We start from the raw sequence: 21,657 nt of genomic DNA on the forward strand, positions 1-21,657 counted from the left end.
GCTCCATCATTTGAAGGATTTTGACACGGCTGGCAAAAGCTACGTTTATGCCCTATGCCGAAAAGCTCCTTAAACTGGATGTCTTTCTCAGTCATGTCAGAGAGCTGTTCCGATTCAACCACATTGTCATTGGCCTAGAAGTACATTTAAACCACATCAAGTAGACTTCCATCACTGAACAAGCAATTGTGAACCAAATGGGTTTTTATGATAATCCAGTCGTCTCAGGGTATTCTAGCTTGCTTAATGATTTTTATTTTATCTTTTATCTTTAAATCCTGCAATAGTGTCACACCATCTGACTTTTTAGCACATCCTAAATTCTTTATCCATTAACTTTACTCCTCTTTTTACCCATATTGATGATAGAACTATTGGGTTACTACATTTCTCTCAAGTTACTTTTTCACCTCAAGAAAAACTGAAAATATGCTCAGAAGCCATCCTATCATAAAAGCTTTCTGAAAAATGTAGGAAGAAAATAAAAGTATCAGCATTTCACCAAGAAGTTTCAGTTTCTTTCTACCACAGAAGCTTAAATTGTTTATGGAATTGTTATTTTTATGTCATCTGATGATCAAACTAAAATTGGTAGAATCACACTGCCTGGTCAAAAACCTGAATGTTGAAATAAGAATCCATACAAATCTTAACTCTTTGAAAAATAATAGCTTTCCTTTTTAAAGTTATTTTAAGATGGTTATTAAAAATAGTAACCTTCTCTTCATATTTTTGAAATTATTAGAGAGACTACACCCTTCCTGCCTCAAATCTCAAAAACAACAATCATTTGGAAGACTTACTTTCTAGTCAACATGATTAAGAATTGAATGCTAACTATTTTTTAAACATTGTTTTTGTTTTTTGAGGTACTAGGCAGAGTGCAACACCAAAAGTTCTGGTACATCACCCTTTTGCTTATTTGTGTTTTAATAAGACATACAGGCTCTCCATTGTAAATAGTAATGTATCTTTCATAATCCAATCACCATAGTCTGAAATCTACTGCAACGATAATTGCAAATGGTAACTTCCACAGAAGCTTTTGGCAAGATCTTTGTTCTCATTTTCATCCTCAAAAAGTAGATTAAAATGATGAGGAAACAAGTTCAAATTCCTTAAATATGTATGCACAAACATTGCTGAGAACATTGAAAATTTAGCCTAAAGGTCTGTATGGTTCAGTTTTCCACTGTATCTTTCAATCACTTTATTTTGAACAGAACCTTGCATTTTAACAGTAGTTGATACTGTTTCTCCTCATTTTTTAAAAATCTGTGGTGAAACAAGAATAAGGGGAACAGTGATTCAATTATAATGTAAAATTACATAGGAGTACGTTTGTTTTTGTGTTGAATTGGTGCTATGATGTCAGCTGCCATTGTAATTTTCTCCCAATAACTTGTTCCATTGTCTTCTGTGGAATCGAATATTGAGAGGGGAGTACTGTGGGCAATAAAAATTAATTTCAAACTTTTACTGCATAACAACCAATACCATACTATTAGAAAATGCACTGAGCATTTTAAATACATTTTGTGATTGTGTTCTTCCTATCACCACATTATAACTGTTTTTGGCAGAGCTTTCCACTCAGCAGGGTGGAATATAATGTGTTTGATGTTTCCTCTGATGAAGTGATATATTTTCATTTGCAGGGTGCTCCAATTAGTAAATACTTCAGTGTAATAATACATTCAAGCTCATGGAATCAAATCCTATTTAACATAAACTTGTAACATAAATAAGCTAATTGTTAATGTATCCAGTTTGGTTAGGAAAAAAGTGATCTTTTATGTATGACAAATTGTAGGATTGGCTTTTTATCCTCAATATAATTATATTGATTTATTAAATAGTCTTAACTTGCATTGAATTCAAGTGTTGATATTCTGGATGTATCTTAACACTCAGATGTTCTCAGAATTTGATAGGTCTTTTATTATTTGGTTAATTATTGAAGATTTTGTTGCAACTTGTTTTGTTGTCACAATAGTAAATAAACTAAAAACTTACAAAAGTGTATTGTCACTTAACTCCTTCACTTATCAATTAAATATTTTGAAAACGATTCAACAGGACTGCAAATGTTTGTAAAGCATGTAGAATACTAAGAGTCTTTCTTATAAATTTAAGGTAAGCATTGAATCTATACTAAAACAAGTAAAGGCACAATAGTTTAATTACCATAGATATTTTAGGACTGAGAGCAGGTTGTTGTAGCAATGAACAGAAAATGGCCGGTGTGATAAGAAACAGAAGTGTTTACTGAACACAATTTGCATATGTTTTAATATTTTTCAGTGTTACATAAATGCATTTCTGTTACGTGAAACAGCAGAAAAATGAAATCATTAAAATCTGCTAACAATAAATTATGTTTCCATTTGAAATTGAAATTGGTTTATTATGGTCACATCTATTAAGCTTGTCTTGTAAGCTGTTCATACAAATCAATTCATGACAGGGTGCATTGAGGTAGAACAGAATGCAGAATAAAGTGTAACAGCCACAAAGAGAGTGCAGTGCAATTAGACAATAAGGTTCAAGATCATAACGAGGTAGATTGTGAGGTCAAGAGTTCATCTTATCGTACTAGAGAGCAATTCAATAGTCATAACAGCAGGGTAGAAGCTGGCTTTGAGTCTGGTAGTATGTGTTGTCAAGCATTTGTGTCTTCTGCCTGATGGAATGGGTGAGGTCTTTGGGTAGGCTGGCTGCTTTACTCATGCAGTAAGAAGTATAGATAGAATCTACGGATTCCGGTCGCACTTCGCAGTTTCTTGCAGTAATGGGCAGAGCAGTTGCCATACCAACCTAATATGTAATCAGATAGGATGTTTTCTGCAGTGCATCATTAAAAATTGGTAAAGTTTGATGGGGATGGTGTTGGTGAGCTTTCTTGGCCATAGTGGTTATGTGTTGCTGCTACTAATGTTCAATCCTAGGAAATTTAAGTTCGCAACTCTCTCAACCTCAACAGTACTGATAAATTTATGAGCATGTGCAATACTCCCCTTTCCTGAAGTCAGTGACCAGCTCTTATGTTTTGTGGACATTGAGGGAAGAGTTATTGTCATGATACCATGTTGTTAAGCTCTCTATCTCCTTCCTGTACTCCGGTTCATTATTATTTGAGGTACAGCTCTCTGTGATAGTTGCCAACTATGTAAATTGTATGAGGAAACTGAAAGGCTACAGGAAGTTGGTGTTCAAAATAACAGGCAATTTATTAAAAACTGGTGTGTACTAGAAGACTTGTCAAAGCTGATGGACCTGAGCATGAATTTGATACAGTTTTTATATTCTCAGTTGATGAGATTACCTGTAAAACTACATTTTGGTAACTGAAGTGGTTAGAGGGATACTTAATTGAGTAAAGACTAGGTCCTTAGTACAGAATAAAGTGATTATCCACAAGTCTAACAGCAAATCCAATGTTGTATTACAACAGTAGGTGTACATAGTCATAGTCATACTTTATTGATCCCGGTGGAAATTGTTTTTTGTTACAGTTGCACCATAAATAATAAATAGTAATAAAACCATAAATAGTTAAATAGTAATATGCAAATTATGCCAGGAAATAAGTCCAGGACCAGCCCATTGGCTCAGGGTGTCTGACCCTCCAAGGGAGGAGTTATAAAGTTTGATGGCCACAGGCAGGAATGACTTCCTATGACACTCTGTGTTGCATCTCGGTGGAATGAGTCTCTGGCTGAATGTACTCCTGTACCCACCCAGTACATTATGTAGTGGATGGGAGACATTGTCCAAGATGGCATGCAACTTGGACAGCATCCTCTTTTCAGACACCACCGTCAGAGAGTCCAGTTCCATCCCCACAACATCACTGGCCTTACGAATGAGTTTGTTGATTTTGTTGGTGTCTGCTACCCTCAGCCTGCTGCCCCAGCACACAACAGCAAACATGATTGCACTGGCCACCACGGACTCGTAGAACATCCTCAACATCGTCCGGCAGATGTTAAAGGACCTCAGTCTCCTCAGGAAATAGAGACGGCTCTAACCCTTCTTGTAGACAGCCTCGGTGTTCTTTGACCAGTCCAGTTTATTGTCAATTCGTATCCCCAGGTATTTGTAATCCTCCACCATGCCCACACTGACCCCCTGGATGGAAACAGGGGTCACCGGTACCTTAGCTCTCCTCAGGTCTACCACCAGCTCCTTAGTTTTTTTCACATTAAGCTGCAGATAATTCTGCTCACACCATGCGACAAAGTTTCCTACAGTAGCCCTGTACTCAGCCTCATCTCCCTTGCTGATGCATCCAACTACGGCAGAGTCATCAGAAAACTTCTGAAGATGACAAGACTCTGTGCAGTAGTTGAAGTCCGAGGTGTAAATGGTGAAGAGAAAGGGAGACAAGACTGATAAGATTGTGGAGCCCCAGTGCTGCTGATCACTCTGTCGGACACACAGTGTTGCAAGCACACGTACTGTGGTCTGCCAGTCAGGTAATCAAGAATCCATGACACCAGGGAAGCATCCACCTGCATCGCTGTCAGCTTCTCCCCCAGCAGAGCAGGGCGGATGGTGTTGAATGCACTGAAGGAGTCAAAAAACATGACCCTCACAGTGCTCGCTGGCTTGTCTAGGTGGGCGTAGACACGGTTCAGCAGGTAGACGATGGCATCCTCAACTTCTAGTCAGGGCTGGTAGGCGAACTGGAGGGGATCTAAGTGTGGCCTGACCATAGACCGGAGCAGCTCCAGAACAAGTCTCTCCAGAGTCTTCATGATGTGGGAGGTCAATGCCACCGGTCTGTAGTCATTGAGGCCACCGGGGCGCGGCGTCTTCGGCACAGGGACGAGGCAGGACGTCTTCCACAGCACAGGAACCCTCCAGAGCCTTAGGCTCAAGTTGAATACATGGTGAAGTACTCCACATAGCTGAGGGGCACAGGCTTTGAGCACCCTGGTACTGACACCATCCGGTCCTGCAGCCTTGCTTGGGTTGAAACGTTTCAGCTGTCTTCTCACCTGTTCAGCTGTGAAGCCCACCGTGGTGGTTTCATGTGGGGAAGGGGTATAGCCATGAGAGTAGGGTGGGGGACTGTGAGGAGGGGTAGGAGGAGAGAGTGGAATATGTGTTGGTCAGGGGCTGACAACAGATGGCTCATGTGGGGGATGGGCAGGGGCCACAATGTCAAATAACAGGTTAAGTTCGTTGGCCCTGGCCACACTGCCTTCAGCTCCTCTGTTGCTAGTTTGCCGGAACCCAGTAATGGTCCTCATCCCCCTCCAGACCTCTCTCATGTTGTTATGCTGAAGTTTCCACTCAAGCATCCTCCTGTCCCTGTCTTTAGCTTCCCTGATCCCGGCTTTCACATTATAACAAAATTGGTGAAGTTCTTGAAACTTGGTTGTACTTGCTGCTGTATTCCATGTCTCTACTTATAGGCTTTGTGTGTTGTTCTCTGTTATTGCATTAGCTCAATCTACATCCCTATTTAATAGTTAATGGGCCTTTCTGTTCTTTCCCATTCAAGTTAGTATCATCTACAGACTTGTAGATTGAGTTAGAACAGAATCTGGCTACGTAGTCATGAGCGTACAGAAAGTAGAGTCGAGAGCAGTCTTTTGGGGCACCAGTGTTGAGAATAATCATGGCAGAGGTGTTGCCATCTATCCACATGTAGTCTACTGGGCACGAAGTTGAGAATCCAGTTGCAGATGAGAAGTTGCCTCCCAGGTCTAGAGTTTGGTGATGAGTTTTCTTGGAATTATAGTCTTGGATGCAGAGATGTAGTCAATAAACAATAGTCTAACGTAAGAGTCTTTCCTGTGCAGATGCTCCAGAGATGAATGTAGGGCCAGGAAGATGGTATCTGCCATAGATCTGTCCAGGAGTAATACCAGATGATTGGAGGGTGGCAAATGTTACTCATTTCAAGAAAGAGAGTAGGGATAACACTGCCATACAACATTTCCTGGTTTTTGGAGAAGAGCCAAATTGCTCTTCATCGCATTTCCCATCCTCCTTTTTTGAAAGAGGCTTCAGTGCAGTGACCCACATACTTACAAAAAATAGAAACCACTTGGACATTGTTATACATGGGGACTTAAGGCTTTTGTTTTCACAACTTGAACCAGATATTTCAAGTCTTGCTTAAAAACCATCAAGCTCAAGGATCACATTGATATTGAAGCTGCTGTACAGCGCACAGATACTGTATAGCTAGGTTTAAAGTGAAATAAAAATTTAAAAGCAGAATCATTTTTCTCATGTTAGCATATGGTAGACATGATTTTACACTATGGGAGTGCCAAAGTATGTTGGTAAGTATGAAGGTACTTTATGGGGGTGTTGGCAAGTATGGAAGTTCTTTAGGGTGGTATTGGGCTAAAAAAACGGTTGGGAAACACAGTTAGATTGATCTTAGTGTAGGCTAAAAGGTTGGTACACCACTGTAGGCCAAAGAGCCTGTATTGTGCTGTAATGTTCTATGTTTCAGCAGTAGGCAAATTGCAGTGGATCAAGGTTGTCTGGAAGGTTGGAGTTAATGTGTTCATGACCAACCTTGAAGCACTTCGTGATGGTAGATGTCAGAGCCACAGAGTCATTAAGATGCTTGAACCTTGTTTTTCTTGGGTACAGGGACCTAAGATGAGGTCATTGGTTAGGCTGGCTTAAAGCAGGAGAGAACTTTGGATTGCAGCTGGAGAGGTTAAAAATATCTGCAAATACTCTGCTAGCTGATCTGCACAATATTTAAGAACACGGCCAGGGATACCACAGCAACACACACAAATTGCTGGAGGAACTCAGGTCAGGCAGCATCTATGGAAAACAGTACAGTCGATGTTTTGGGCTGACCCTGAAGAAGTTTAACGAAGAGTCTCGGCCCAAAATGTCAACTGCACTTTTTTCTACAGACTTATTTCCTCATATTAGCATTGTACAACTTTCTGTACTGGATCCTCCATATCAGCTGTTTATATGCAGGAAGAAGGAGCACAGCCTGCTGATTGTTTTATGAAAGTGTGGCTGTGCGGGGTGTGTGGATGCTGGTGGGTCAGGAGATGTGCTGATAGTATTTTGGTGACATAGTCCTGAAGCTGACCTGATTGAAGTCAGCAGTTGTAGACCACAAAGTATGTACTTCATTTAGTGCAGGCTTCAGGTCTGTCTAAGGTGGGATGTTGATTGCCGTTTATATAGCTGAAGTGAACTCCTGTGGCAAATAATATTCTTCACTCATTAGATATTCCAAGCTAGGTGAGCAGAAACTCACTGGAACCATCATGTCTGAGTACTACAAGGCATTGATTGAGAACGTTGCCCAAGGACAACTTGAGGCTCATCCAGTGAATTGAGAACCTCTTAGGTAGTATGGCGCAGTCAGGTGAAGCAGTGTAAGCCACGCTTCAGTGGGACATAATACACCAATAGTTGCAAAGTAACATATCCAACCATATTCATTATATAAGTTTTTGATATGCATATACTCTTCATGGGACTGTGATCTGAAAACAACTTCAGCTTCCAAATGTTGCATATTATACTTCCAAACTGTCAACCCTGGAGAGAAGAATGATAAAATTAGCGTTTCAATTCCATTACAGTAGTTATTATTTACCACTTCCCTTTCCTGTCATTTTGAACTATCATATACTTATCCACTTTACACAGATAAATTGCATTTATATTGTATCATTGCAAGTGTCCCAAGCAAATGTCCAGAAAAAATAATCAACGACACCCTAGTTCCCCAAACTAAGTAATCCTGGTGAGATTCGAGTTGAGCATACAACTACTGTACGATTGGCCCCAGTTCTCATGCACGTGCACACGCGCGCGCCGTTTAAAGATCCCCGATCCGCGCACGCGTGTTGTAGGTGGGTTGTTAGGGACATGCGCATTATCTGTTCTGACTGAAGCGTCGTTTGGTGGGAGATCGGGTTCGATAGGTATCCGGAATCGGCGGCGACGGGAATGGAGCCAATGGCGCCAGGTAGGGACTCGGCTCGGGGAGGTTCGGGATTGCTTTAAAGGGAACTGTGGTAGGTAGCCCAGCCCTTGACAAAAGCCAGGGCATCGACGAGAAGTGGTTTGGGCCCGTGAAAGTGAGCGCTGCCTCGGCCCAGTTCGCAGCCACGCACAACCAGTATCGGGGTATGAGGGGAAAGGAAAGCCATGCAGTTTGTAATCACAGACAGTGCTTTGCCGGCTACAATTGATTATGTTTTGCGTACGTATGTTCGGGGATTGAGACTTGCCACGCTTTTCCCGAAGGGCAAAGGCCCTTTTCATCCTGCTGTCTGGCAAGCATGCACCTGAAGCCTGTTTGTAAACAAGCGAACGAAGGCAAAGCCAGAAAGTAGGCGCAAAGCCACCGTCCGGAGCAAGCGATTGCTGTGTATACCTGTTGTTACTTTCCTCGTAGCTTGATGAAGAGGCGATTAGTCGGCGACTTGGGCTAGGTAGATGGATGAAATCGTGGGACGATTGGTTTAAGAGTTAGAGGAAGGAGAAAGTCCGGATTAATGAAAGTAAATGAAGGTTGAATTCGCACAATGCTCGTAAATATTACGAACGTAGGTTGTGGTTTCTGAACACTGGGGTTAATGTTTATAAATAGATTTAACGAGTTGAATAGTTAAGTGGTGTGGGAACTTTAGTGGTTATTTAGAAGAACGTAACATCCGCTTCCAGTAGTCTAGTATAGAGGAACAGGCGAAATAATTCAACCTTCCATCTGATATACATTGCCTCAGTCTGTACCAAATGAGCGCATTTTGTTCAGCTTGGGCGATAATTGAATCATGACAGAAATACACTATTAGAGGAAGCCTGTTGCACGGGAATGAAATTAGGTAATGTTATGAAACTGTTTTTGCGTTTCTCTTTTGCGTTAACTCTTGTGTCGTTCCCTAAACTACCAAACACGGGATTCTAAAACGCAGGTACTGAGTGTAGACCAAGACATGTTTTTGCTCACGCAAATATTTAATTTTGAAATAAAGTTGTAGATTTTGCAGAAACACAAAAAAACTGGAGGAACTCAGCGAGTCAGGCAGGTTCTGTGGATGGAAATGGACAGACCATGTTTCCAGTTCAGACCCTTCATCAGCAATGGAATGAAAAGAGATAGCCATATATTTTTTAAAAAGTTGAGGGGGAGGGTGGAGAAGGATCTGGTGGATGATAGGGGAACCAAATGAAGGAGAGTGTGTGATGTGTAGCTTGTGGATATATATTAGTTTAAAAATAATATTAAATGAACTTTTTCTTTTAGTTTACACTGGTCCTGGATATGTTTTGTAATGTGTAAATAAAATACCAAAGTCATTACTTTTAGCATTTCCCTGCTATTTGCAGCCACCACCACACATTTTACCATTACCAATTATGTCATTTCCATTCTGGTCTTTTATTTAAAGCTGAACAATGCTGTCTTTTGGTCATTGTTTTAGCTGTGTTTTGGAATTTCTTCCTATAAATTACATAGGGTTTTCTATTTTTACCACTAACTTTCATACCCTTGTTACCTGAAGCCAGGTCTTCTCCTTTTCTACTTTGGTGGTCTCTTAGGGTCGTGGATGATCTCCACACTATTTTTGTGGTTTATAGATAGCCAGAAGAGCATTTTGGGAGCCACAGAGTCCCCATTGATGAGGCAAGTGAGTGGATAGTTTGTGGGGTGGTGTGCTGCTTCTATTAATCCGCTTTCTCTGTGTACTTCCAAAGAATGACCTTGATTCTCAATATCAGCAATTGCTCCTTTACTTTGAGCAATCATGTTTCAGAGGTTTTGAGGAATCTGAGGGTGTTCTACTTGAGACAAAGCAGCTTTTTGAATCTTCAGTGCTGAAGAGCCATCTATGGCCTAAATGGGCAAGACACCACTCCACTAACAGTTGAGAGCAGGTGTAATGCATCAGAAATGGACAGTCAATAACTGCTAGAAGTAATACTTCAAACGCCTCTTCAACTGTCCTAATAGTGTCCTTGATCTTATCCCATAGGCTACTTGAAGCAGCCTATTACTAATGAAGTGAAAAGATATAGAACAGTTCAGCACAGGAACAGGCCATTCGGCCCACAGTGTTGGCCCAACTAAAAAGCAAATCAAAAATACCCAAATACTAATCTCTCCTATCTACATCATGTCCATGTCCTTTCATCTTCCTTGCATCCATGTGCCTATCCAAATGTCTCTTAAAAGCCTATAATGTATTTCAGAATCAGAATCAGGTTTATTATCACTGGCATGTGTCGTTAAATTTGTTAGCAGTAGCAATTCAATGCAATACATAATATTAAAAAAGCAAAAATAAATTAAGTAAATCAATTACAGTATATGTATATTGAATAGATTAAAAATCATGCAAGAAGCAGAAATAATATATATTAAAAAAGTGAGGTAGTGTTCATAGATTCAATGTCTGTTTAGGATGGCAGAGGGGTATAAAGCTGTTCCTGAATCGCTGAGTATGTGCCTTCAGGCTTCTGTATCTCCTACCTGATGGTAACAATGAGAAAAGGGCATGCCCTGGGCGCTGGGAGTCCTTAATAATGGACACAGACTTTTTGAGAATCCGCTGCTTCAAGATGTCCTGGGTACTTTGTAAGCTAGTACCCAAGATAGAGCCGACTAAACTTATGGCCCTCTGAAGCTTCTTTCAGTACTGTGCAGTAGCACCCCCCCCCCACCCCATACCAGACAGTGATGCAGCCTGTCAGAATGCTCTCTATGGTACATCCATAGAAATTTTTGAGTGTTTTTGTTGACATGCCAAATCTCTTGAAACTCCTGATGAAGTATAGTCGCTGTCTTGCCTTTTTTATAGCTGCATGGATATGTTGGGACCAGGTTAGGTCCTCAGAGATCTTGACACCCAGGAACTTGAATCTGTTCACTCTCTCCACTTCAGATCCCTCTGAGGATTGGTATGTGTTCCTTTGTCTTGCCCTTCCTGAAGTCTACAATCAACTCTTTTGTCTTACTGATGTTGAGTGCAAGGTGGTTGTTGCTGCAACACCACTCCCATTAGTTTGTATATCTCACTCTTGTATGCTCTCTCATCTCCATCTAAGATTCTACCAACAATGGTTGTATCATCAACAAATTTATAGATGGTATTTGAGCTATGCCTTGTCCACACAGTCATGGGTATAGAGAGAGTAGAGCAGTGGGCTAGGCACACACTTCAGTGTTGATTGTCAGCAAGGAGGAGATATTATCACCAACCTGTATGGATTGTGGTCTCTGGTTAGGAAGTAGAGGATCTATTTGCAGAGGGAGGTACAGAGGTCCAGGGTCTGCAATTTATCAATCGGTTGTGGGAATGACGGTGTTAAATGCTGAGCTATAGTCAATGAACAGCATCCTGACGGAGGTGTTTGTACAGTCCAGATGGCCTAAGGCCATGTTAAGAGCCATTGAGTTTATGTCTTTCATTGACCTATTGTGGCGATAGGCAAATGGCTCCAGGTCCTTGCTGAGGCAGAAGTTCAGTCTAGTCATGACTAACCTCTCATAGCATTTCACCACTGTAGATGTGAGTGCTGCTGAGCGATAGTCATTAAGGCTACTCATTATTCTTCTTGAGCACTGGTATAATTGTTTTCTTTTTGAAGCAAGTGGGAACTTCGGCCTGTAGCAGTGAGAGGTTGAAAATGTCCTTGAATACTCGTGCCATTTGGATGGCACAGGTTTTCAGTGCCTTACCAGGTACTCCATCGGGACCTTCCGCCTTGCAAGGGTTCACCCTCTTTAAAGACAGCCTCAGACTGGCCTCTGAGACAGAGATCACAGGATCACCAGGTGCAGCAGGGATCTTCACAGCTGCAGTTATATTCTCTCTTTCAAAGCGGGCATAAAAGGCATTGAGTTCATCTGGTAGTGTAGCATCGCTGTCATTTATGCTATTGGGTTTCGCTTTGTAGCAAGTAATGTCATGCAAACCCTGAGTTGCCAGAGTTGTTGTGCATTCAATGTCACCACCAACCTCGTTTGAAATTGTCTCTTCACCCTTGAAATAGCCCTCCGCAAGTCATACCTGGTTTTCTGGTACAGACCTAGGTCGCTAGACTTGAATGCTACAGATCTAGCCTTCAGCAGACAACGTACCTCCTGATCTATCCACAGCTTTTGGTTTGGGAATGTACAGCAAGCCTTTATAGGTACACACTCATCCACACAGGTTTTAATGAAGTCAGTAAAAGCTGAAGCATACTCATCCATTTTCAAAGATGAATCCCTGAATATGGTCCAGACCAACGATTCAAAGCAGGCCTGTATACTCTCCTGTGCTTCCCTTGTCCATACCTTCTTGGTCCTCCCTACAATGTATTTGCCTCTGCCACCATACCAGACATCACATTCTTGGCATCCACGTCTCTCTGAGTAAAAGATCACATCCCCCTTGAAACCATCCCCTCTCACTTTTAATGCATGCCCTCTGGTATTAGACACTTCAACCCTGGGAAAGATGCACTCTGTCCACTATCTATGCCTCTTGTAATCTTGTAAACCTCTTTCAGATATTCCTTCAGCGCCTGATGCTCTGGAGAAAACAGCCCGTTTATCTAGCCTCTCATGATAGTACATGCCCTCTAAACCAGGCAGCATTCTGGTACACCTCTTCTGCAATCTCTCCAAAGCCTCAAAATCCTTTCTGTAGTGGGACGACCAGAACTGTACGCAGTACTCTAGGTGTGGTCTAACCAGAGTTTTGCAGAGTTGCAACATAAGCTCCTGACTGTTGAATTTTATTTTGAAGCATTCTATAAGCCTTCTTAGCCACCTTAGCGACTTGTGTAGCTACTTTCAAGGAGCTGTGAACTTGGATCCCAAGATTTCTCTGCTCTGCAACGCTGTTAAGGACCTTGCCCTTAACAGTGTACTGTAGACTGACTCCCTTGTATTTGCCTTACTGAGGTGCAACAACTCATATTGAGTTAAACTCCATCTGCCATTTCTAAGCCGATTATCTGCAACTGAACTATATTGTTCTATATTCTCTGCCAATCTTCTGCACAATCCACAACTCCACCGATCTTGCTATCATCTGCAATTTACTAACCAACCCATCTACATTTTCATCCAGGTCATTTATATGTATCCCAAACAGCAGAGGTCCCAACACGGATCCCTGCAGAATTCCACTAATTACAGACCTCCAGCTTTATAAGTCACTTCAACCACCACCGTCTGTCTTCTATGCGCAAGCCAGCTCTGAATCCATACAGTCAATTCGCCGCAGATCCCATGCATCTTAATCTTATGGATTAGCCTCCCATGAGGGACTTTGTCAAATACCTTACTGAAATCCATGTACACAACATCCACTGCGCTACCCTCACTGATCTCTCTTGTCACCTAGTCAAAAAACTCAATCAAGTTGGTAAGGCATGACCTGCCACACACAGAGCCACACATTGATTTGAGGAGTTTTGGCCACTGGGAGGTTGATCCCTTCTTAAATAGAGATACAACATTAGCCGCTCATCAGTTCTCTGGGACCTCCCTTGGGCTAGAGAGGACACAAAGATACTGGTCAAGGGACCAGCAATCTCGTCGCTTGCCTCCTTCAATAACGAGATAAATCCCATCAGCCCTGGGGGCCTATCCACCTTAACACTCACTAGGATTCCTCTTCCTTGAACTCCCTAATGTATTTATTGTTACGTACCCCGTAACTGGGTTGCCAAACCAGCAGAAATGGAACACGTGTTGGAGTCTGTGATTACTAGGAACTAATAAAGTTTTATTAAAGAAATAAGTAATGCGGTACACTAATCGCAAGGATATAAATGTAACAGGTTAGCAATGATAGTATACACATATACACAGAAATAGGGTAATAGGAATCAACCAAGCTCTATTGCAGTCTAGGGGTAAAATGATCAGCCTTAAGTGAAGCAGAGTTCAGTTCAGTCTAGTGCAGTTCGAAGTAATCACTGTTGTTGTACCATTGGGGAGAGAGAGTGAGAGATGCAGTTGGTTTCAGGCAAACCTTTTCGATGCCTTCTGATCCAGCTGTGGTCACCGACTGTGACCCCTCCGTTCCGGATGTGATCGTTCTTCCATGGTGAACCTGGCACCCAGGGAAGGACGGACACACACCAGGTTCCCACCGATCGTACCTTTACACCCTGTGAGCCTCTGACCGATTCCCGCGAACCAGTCCCCCAAACTTCCACCACCTTGTGGGGCACACTGCTCTTTCCAGGGTCTCGTGGTGTGTGTCCCGTGCCTTAGCAAACCTGCTATTTTTATCCCCCTGCTGGGGTATCACCTGTCCATCAAACTTCGAACAGTTCAGGTTCAAAGCAAACGGCCTGTCGCAGACGCCAACATCAGAATTGTGTTTCTTTCTCGTTAATCTCTCTCTTCTCTCTTATTAGCATTTTGAATGTTTCTCCATTGTCTTCCATTATCTCTCTCATTAGCATCATCCGTCCTGCAGCTCTGCTTGGCGTCACACATGACTTATACACTCAGCACTGATCTCCTGATCCTTCATATCCCTTTCCTTAGTAAATACTGAAGCAAAGTACTCAATAAGTACCTCACTCACATTCTCTGCATCCAAGCAAATGTTCTCCCCCTTTATTTTTGAGTGGTCCCACCCTCTCCTTAATTATCCTCTTACTCTTGAACTATGTATAGAATGCCTTGGGATTCACCTTAATCCTACTTGCCAGGAACTTTTCATGGCCCCTCGTGTCTTTCCTAATTCCCTCCCTTAGTTCTTTTCTGGCTTTTTTATACTCCTCAGGTTTGATTCTAACTTCAAAAGCTTTACATACTTTTCCTTTTCCTTCATCTCTCTAGACATCTATAGTTCAATAGTTCCATTTAATATCGGAGAATGTATGCAAAATACAACCTGAAATTCTTGGTCTTCGCAGACACCTACGAAAACAGAAGAGTACCCCAAAGAATGAATGAGAATAAAACCGTTAGAACCCCAAATCCCCCTACTTCCCCTTCCCACGCACAAGCAGCAACAAAGTATCAACTCTCCCCCTCCCCTCACTTCAGCAAAAAAGCATCAGCACCAACCATCCACCAAGCAAGCAATAGCAATGCCCCCAAGAGAGCCCATGATCTGCAGAAAAAGTAAACGTTCCCTCAACCAATTCGACATGCCACAGGTGCTCCTCTTCCTAATAAAGGAGCAGAGAGGTGTCACACAGTGCAAGGGGAGACCAGCGAAAGCAAACATCTCACTGATTTACGGTGTTAAAGTCTGCTGTGTCACTTTTCAGAGTTCTCCAACTTGAGAATTGGCAATGTACTCTTCCCCCACAAATGAGAGAGAGAGCAGTTCATCAAGTACAGACACCTGACTGCTGATCCGCTATTCTGGATTTTCTGTTTCCTCCCACAGTGCTTCAGTTGGTGGCCTCAGCATAGAATCAGCTCATCCATAGGGCCACGGAGCCTTGGAACCCTAAAGGCACACTCTTCTGCTAGGTCAAGCCCTTGGGATATCGAAAAATGGTCAGTCAGTGAGCCCCAGGAGTGGGTCCCATTGCCACAAAGAGCCACAATTTGAGTGCAGCTGCAGGCCAGGGGCACTAATAGAACCCATCCACCTTTAAAAAAGGGGGAAAAAAAAGAGACATTAGAGGTAGAAATTAAGCTGTTTCTGCAGATGAGCTCAAAGAAGAGGTTCTCTTATCTTTCCATCCCCATCCTTCCTTCTAACAGGAACATACTTTTCCTTTCCAAAGACCTTACCAAAATGTAAAAAACTAATAAGGCCTTGAGAGCGAGCAGTATACTTGCAAAATATTTTAAATTTTTTTTTGAAGAAGCAACTAAAAACTTAGATGAGAGTTAGGGCAGGGAACGTTGGTGGTTGGACTTTAGCAAAGCCTTCAACAAGGTCCCATATGGTAGGCTGGTCTGGAAGGTTAGATCGCTTGGAATCAAGGGAGAGGTGGTTAGATTATGAGAACACTCAGTCCTCTTTTATTGTCATTTAGAAATGCATACATGCATTAAGAAATGATACAATGTTTCTCCAGAGTGATATCACAGAAAACAGGACAAACCAAAGACTAGCACTGACAGAACCACATAATTATAACATATAGTTACAGCAGTGCAAAGTAATACCACAATTTGATGAAGAACAAACCATGGGCACGGTAAAAAAAAAGTCCCAAAAGTCCCTGAGTCGATTGACTCCCGAGTCCCCGATAGCAGGGGGCAAAAGGGAGAAACTCCCTGCCATAAACCTCCAGGCACCGTCGACTTGCTGATGCCTTGGAAGCAGCCGACCACAGCCGACACTGAGTCCGTCCGTCCGAAAACTTTGAGCCTCCGACCAGCCCTCCGATACAGCCTCCCGAGCGCCATCCTCTGCCGAGCACCTTCGACCCCACCTCGGCCGCTGAAACACGCAAAGCCGAGGATTTCGGGGCCTTCTGCTCCGGAGATTCTGGTTACCACACAGTAGCAGCAGCAGCGAAGCGGGCGTTTCAGAAGTTTTCAGATGTTCATCCGTACTCTCACGTCTGTCTCCATCAAATCAGGATTGTGCACAGTTCCCTACTTGACAGATAACAGATATTCATCACCGGAAAGGCCCCGCACTCTGCCGTCACACCGCCATCTTCTCGCATTAAAATTTAGTTTGGAGGTAGGAAGCAGAGCATGGTGGTTGAAGGTTATTTCTCAGAATGGAGGCTGGTGATTAATGGTGTGCTGCAGTATTCAGCGTTGGGACCCTTATTTGTTATTTATATAAATAATTTAAATGCAAATAAACAATGCTTGATAAGTATGTTTGTGGATAAGATGAAATTAGGAGATGGCATTGTTGAAGAAGGTTACCATAGATTACAAAGCAATCTTCATCAGTTTGGAAAGTGGGCCAAGGAGCAGAAAATTAATTTCAATACAGATAAGGGTGAGTTGATGCATTTTGGAAAGTCACACCAAGTAGGTCTTGTACTGTGAGTGGTAGGGCACTAGGAAGTGTAATGGAACAGAGGGATATAGGAGTACGAGTGCATAGTTCATTGAAAGTGGTATCACAGATGGACAGGATGATGAAGGAAGAATATTTAACATGCTGGCCTTAATCAAGGCATTGAGTAAAGGAGTTGCACAAATAGTTGGTGAGGGTACTTGGAGTGTTGTGTGCAGTTTTGGTCACCATATTATAGTTAAGATGTGGTTAAACTGGAAAGATGCAGAAAAGATTTACAAGGATGTTGCCAGAGCTAGTTGGCTTGACGTGTAGGGAGAAGTTGGCCAGCCTAGGTCTTTATTCCTTGGAACGTAGGAACTTGGGTGACCTTAGAAATGTTTAAAAAGGTGAATGTTAACTGTTTTTCCCCCCCAGGTTAGGGCAATCTAAAACTAGGCAGCATCGATTTAGGGTGGGAGGAGAAAGATTTAAAAGGTACCTAAGTGGCAAATTTTGATGATCTGTCAGGAAGTGATTGAGGCAGGTAAAATAGTATGATTTAAGAAGCACTTGAATAGATTCATGGATGGCTGGGACTTAGAAGGATCTAAGCTGAACACAGGAAATTGGGCCAATTGGTTTGAGTGGCGCCAATTTCGACATGGACTTGTTGGACTGAAGGACCTGTATCTGCACTGTATTGCGATATTGACTATTTTAAAAACATTTTAACTTTTTTTTAAAGTTGCATCTGCAATTTTATAGTCTGCTTATGGGAAGGGGAGGACATACCAAGGGATCTCAGAAGTGGTGACCATGATCATCATCAAGAAAAGAGATAAACCTGACTCTGCCAACTACAGAGGCATCTCACTGCTGTCTGCCACCAGGAAATGTTAACACCACAGACCTCCTTAACTTCAACTTCCCAGTGGCCAAAGCTCCTGAAATCATTGTATGGATTCTGACAATTTTAAAGTTGATATGATTTTCACAGTGTAGCAACTACAGGAAAATTTCAGAGAGCAGCGTGAGCTACAATGCATGTCCGTTAATTTTATTAAAGCATCTGACTCCATAAACTGGGAGGGTTTTTAAAGCACCCTCCTTAAATTTTGACTATTCTCATTCCAGTGTGGACTGTGACTCAGTTTGTGGAATTCTTGCACGTGATTTAATGTTGCGTTATCTTCTTTAGAATGAGTGAATGCAAAAGGTGCCATGGCACTAAATTGAAAATGCGATGGGGCATTCTGTTGCTGCAGTGGCTGATATTTTGTTGTTCAACTAGCACCCCTGAAATTGATTAGTCATTATTACATTGCTGTTTATATGGGTTTGCTGCATTTTGTACTTTCCAGAGTAATTTAGGCTGTAACTGCTTTACTGGAGCAATGTATCCAAAATTTTAGGTACTTCATTCAGGAAAACCCTGAACAACTGTTGAATCACATCTGCTCTACCACTAAAGTAGTCAGTAGATATATTAAAAAGATAGATCAAGGCCATGAGCATTCATTCAGTCAATTTGTTGCTTTAAAAACCTCATTTAGTTTATTGAAGATTCATCCATCAGCTATTTGAAGTTACAGCCCAATGCTGATGATGAAATAATCAATTAATTACAAAAGAAACATCATCCTATGCTCCAGATTCTCAATAACTATGTTTCAGTTGCTGGTTGTAAAGCAAAGGTTTTGTGATATGTTTGTAACAATTTAATAAAAGGTTTTTGTTCAGGCTTTAGCTGATGTCGAATAAACTCTTCTTGACTTCCTGCTGGGTACCGATATTATAACCTATATTTCAATGACAAAATTCTGCTATCTTCATCAGGGATGATCCCTGGGCATGTCCAATCTGGTGGTATTTATACCCCCATAGTCCATCCCGCCTGATTGGTCAGTCCTCATCTAGTCACGTTTCTGCTCTCCCACCTTGTTTACAATCGAATTCCAGTTCTTACTTCATTGCAGTTGCTACACTGTTCTTGACTTAAAGATCTTACTCCAAGTAAGAACTGGAATTTGATTGTAAACAAGTACATAATTCTGAGAAAACTAATAAAGATAAATAGTGAGAGGCCTTCTGTGGTTAAAGAGTGAAGAATTTAAGGCTTAGATTTAATAAAGGTTTGGACATTTCACACTAAGGTGAGCACTCTAAGGTAGAGAATTCTTAAGATGTACAAAGGAAATTGGCTTCTTTTATAAGTCCAACATTTTATCTGAATCTATGCTCCAAGTTCAAAACCATTTAATACGTACTCTTCTCATCGGTATCAGAAATGTATGTTTCAATAAAATCACCTATGTTCTTCAGGTGAAGGACAAACTTTACCAATCTCTTTTCAAAAAGATAGTGATCTCATTTAAGTAATTCTTCCTGAGAATCTACAGTTGCTTTTCAGTCATGTGCACCAAAGTGGATTTCCAGCATTTTCCCCATGTTAGGCTCCGTCAGACTTCACCGTATTGCTCACTTCACCTGTCTAGCTCCTTGCAGACGATGACTTCTCACACCTACCTTTGGTTATAAACCTGAATGCAATATCCAGCCCATCCCCAGGTACAAATGGGTTCAGTTTTTACGGGCATCCTTGACTTGATTTTTTGTTCACAGGGCTGAAAATACGTAAAATATGTTAAATGTACCTCCACCGTATTGCAATGAATAGTATTAAAAGTATGCAAGACCGATGAGAAAGAACAATTACTAAAAGTAGAGAGAGAGTTCTGCCATATGTCAGAGCAATGATGTATGTACATCATACTATGGGAACTCATTCATATGTATGAGTGACTGTAAGTCAGGTGATGATAACCTGGGGGCAACCTGTACTGGGTCTTTTTATCTTGATTATTAAAATGGCTGGTAACCACTTGGCAATCTGGAAGCATCTTTATTTCTGTTATTTAACTACTCCCCTGTACACAGTAATAACATGTACATAAAATACTCATTCTTTTGATGTCAAATGTTACAGAGTCTTGTCTTCCAAACTACTTTTGTCCATTTGGTGTGCCCAGTCTGCATGGGGATTGAAATTCTCATGATTATTGTTGACCTTTGTTATAAATTTAATTAATCAATACACTTTCCACCAAAAATGCTTTTTGTCTCATGTCATTCCGTATTTTCCCACTCCACTTCACCAATTGATGCTAACCTCTTTAATGGATAGATTTTTCCATATAACTAACTTTGTCATTGTTTATTGTCATAGCAATATCCGTTCACCTTGATACCTATAAAATCAAATCCATTGATTTTCCAGTTCTGCCAGTAGTTTATGTAACAGCTTTTTAATTGTAGGCTAGTTATCACTCTGTCAGACATCCCACCTCTCCCAGAAGTTCCGGGAGTCTCCCACATATCGATAGTGGCTTCCTGACACCTGAAATTATATACAATATCCCGGAAATAGGTTTTTTTGAGAGGGAAGGGGAGAGCGAGCATCCTGATTGGTCTTTCTTCGTGCTAAGAGTGGTCCCCCAACCACCACTATGATTTGGCAATATGAAACGATATGATTCAGCATGCACCTTTCCTCATTCCCTGTCACGCACTGTTGAATTTTAACGCACGCGAGGTCATCAGTGACCTAAGACATGCAAAGGAATGGGTCCGTGACCCATTTGTGAATGTCTCTGGTGAATCATCCATGTCAGCGCGGGAAAAAGATCAATTCCTCGAGCTTGCAAATGACGATAGGCTGAAAAGTATGTTTGACTTAACATCTTTGCTGGCATTCTGGATCAAAGTCAAGGCTGAATATCCTGAGATAGCCACAGAAGCACTGAAAACGTTGCTTCATTTCCAACATATTTCTGCGAAGTGGAGTTTTCTGCAATGAATGCAACGAAAACTAAATTGCGGAATAGAGTGGACATAAGGAACTCCCTTCGAGTATCGCTGTCTCCCATCACCCCTCGATAGGACCGTGTTGTTGCAGGTAAACAAGCCCAGAGCTCCCACTGATTCAGCGATATTGGTGTGTTGCAATGATTTTATATGTTCATACAAGGAAAATACGTGCTGTGTGTTTAATATCCAAACGTTACTTAAAATGTTATGATGCTACTGACTTATAAGTGACTTATCAGTGGTCCCCAATTTCCGGGCCGCAAAGAATGCAGCGGTGGCCGGAACGCACCCAGCACATCTTTAAGAAAAAAGCCAAAATAAACAAGCTAATGGATTAGGTGCCACCCAGGTGTTCTGGCTACCGCTGTCCCACTGCATTCTTCACGGCAATGAATCGGTCCGCGGCCTGGAGGTTTGGGACCACTGTTATACTGTAATTGACTTATCACTACATTCATGCAAGGAAAATAATGTGCTGTGTGTTTAATATTAAATTTGTTAGATAAACCCCTTTAGAAATGAAATTGAGTGTATTAGCCACTTGCAAGTGACTTATAGTTGACTTATCACCTATATTCCTGTCGCATTTAACACCCCCCCCCCCCCCATTGGCCAGTCCGCAAGAATATTGTCAATATTAAACAGGTCCGCGGTATTAAAAAGGTTGGGGACCCCTGATTTAAACTAGCTGGCTAGCTGCCAAGGAGCTACGCTATTGATGTCCTACGTGATGAGGCCAAACTCCCTGTAGACTTGCTTAAAGTTGTAATAGAATAAACATGAATATATAATATAAGTATATATTTTAGTGTCACATTTGCTGCATATACCCAACTTGGTTTACAGATTAGACAAAATCACTAAACAAAGTATTACATACACCCTTGGA

General features: G+C 41.7%; 1 protein-coding gene across 2 annotated transcripts in view; it reads left to right on the top strand.

The window, feature by feature from the left end:
* The first annotated feature begins 7,885 nt into the window (after nt 1-7,885).
* Nucleotides 7,886-21,657, top strand: part of LOC140190589 (protein argonaute-4) — an 81,151-nt gene continuing 67,379 nt past the window's right edge. For both annotated transcript variants that reach the window (XM_072247279.1, XM_072247280.1), the window contains exon 1: nt 7,886-7,978. In XM_072247279.1, the coding sequence (XP_072103380.1) occupies nt 7,960-7,978 (19 nt within the window). In that variant the 5' untranslated portion in view covers nt 7,886-7,959. The remainder of the gene's footprint in view (nt 7,979-21,657) is intronic.

The sequence above is a fragment of the Mobula birostris genome, chromosome 30 (genome assembly GCF_030028105.1).
Source record: "Mobula birostris isolate sMobBir1 chromosome 30, sMobBir1.hap1, whole genome shotgun sequence".
NCBI classification, from domain to species: Eukaryota; Metazoa; Chordata; class Chondrichthyes; order Myliobatiformes; family Myliobatidae; genus Mobula; species Mobula birostris.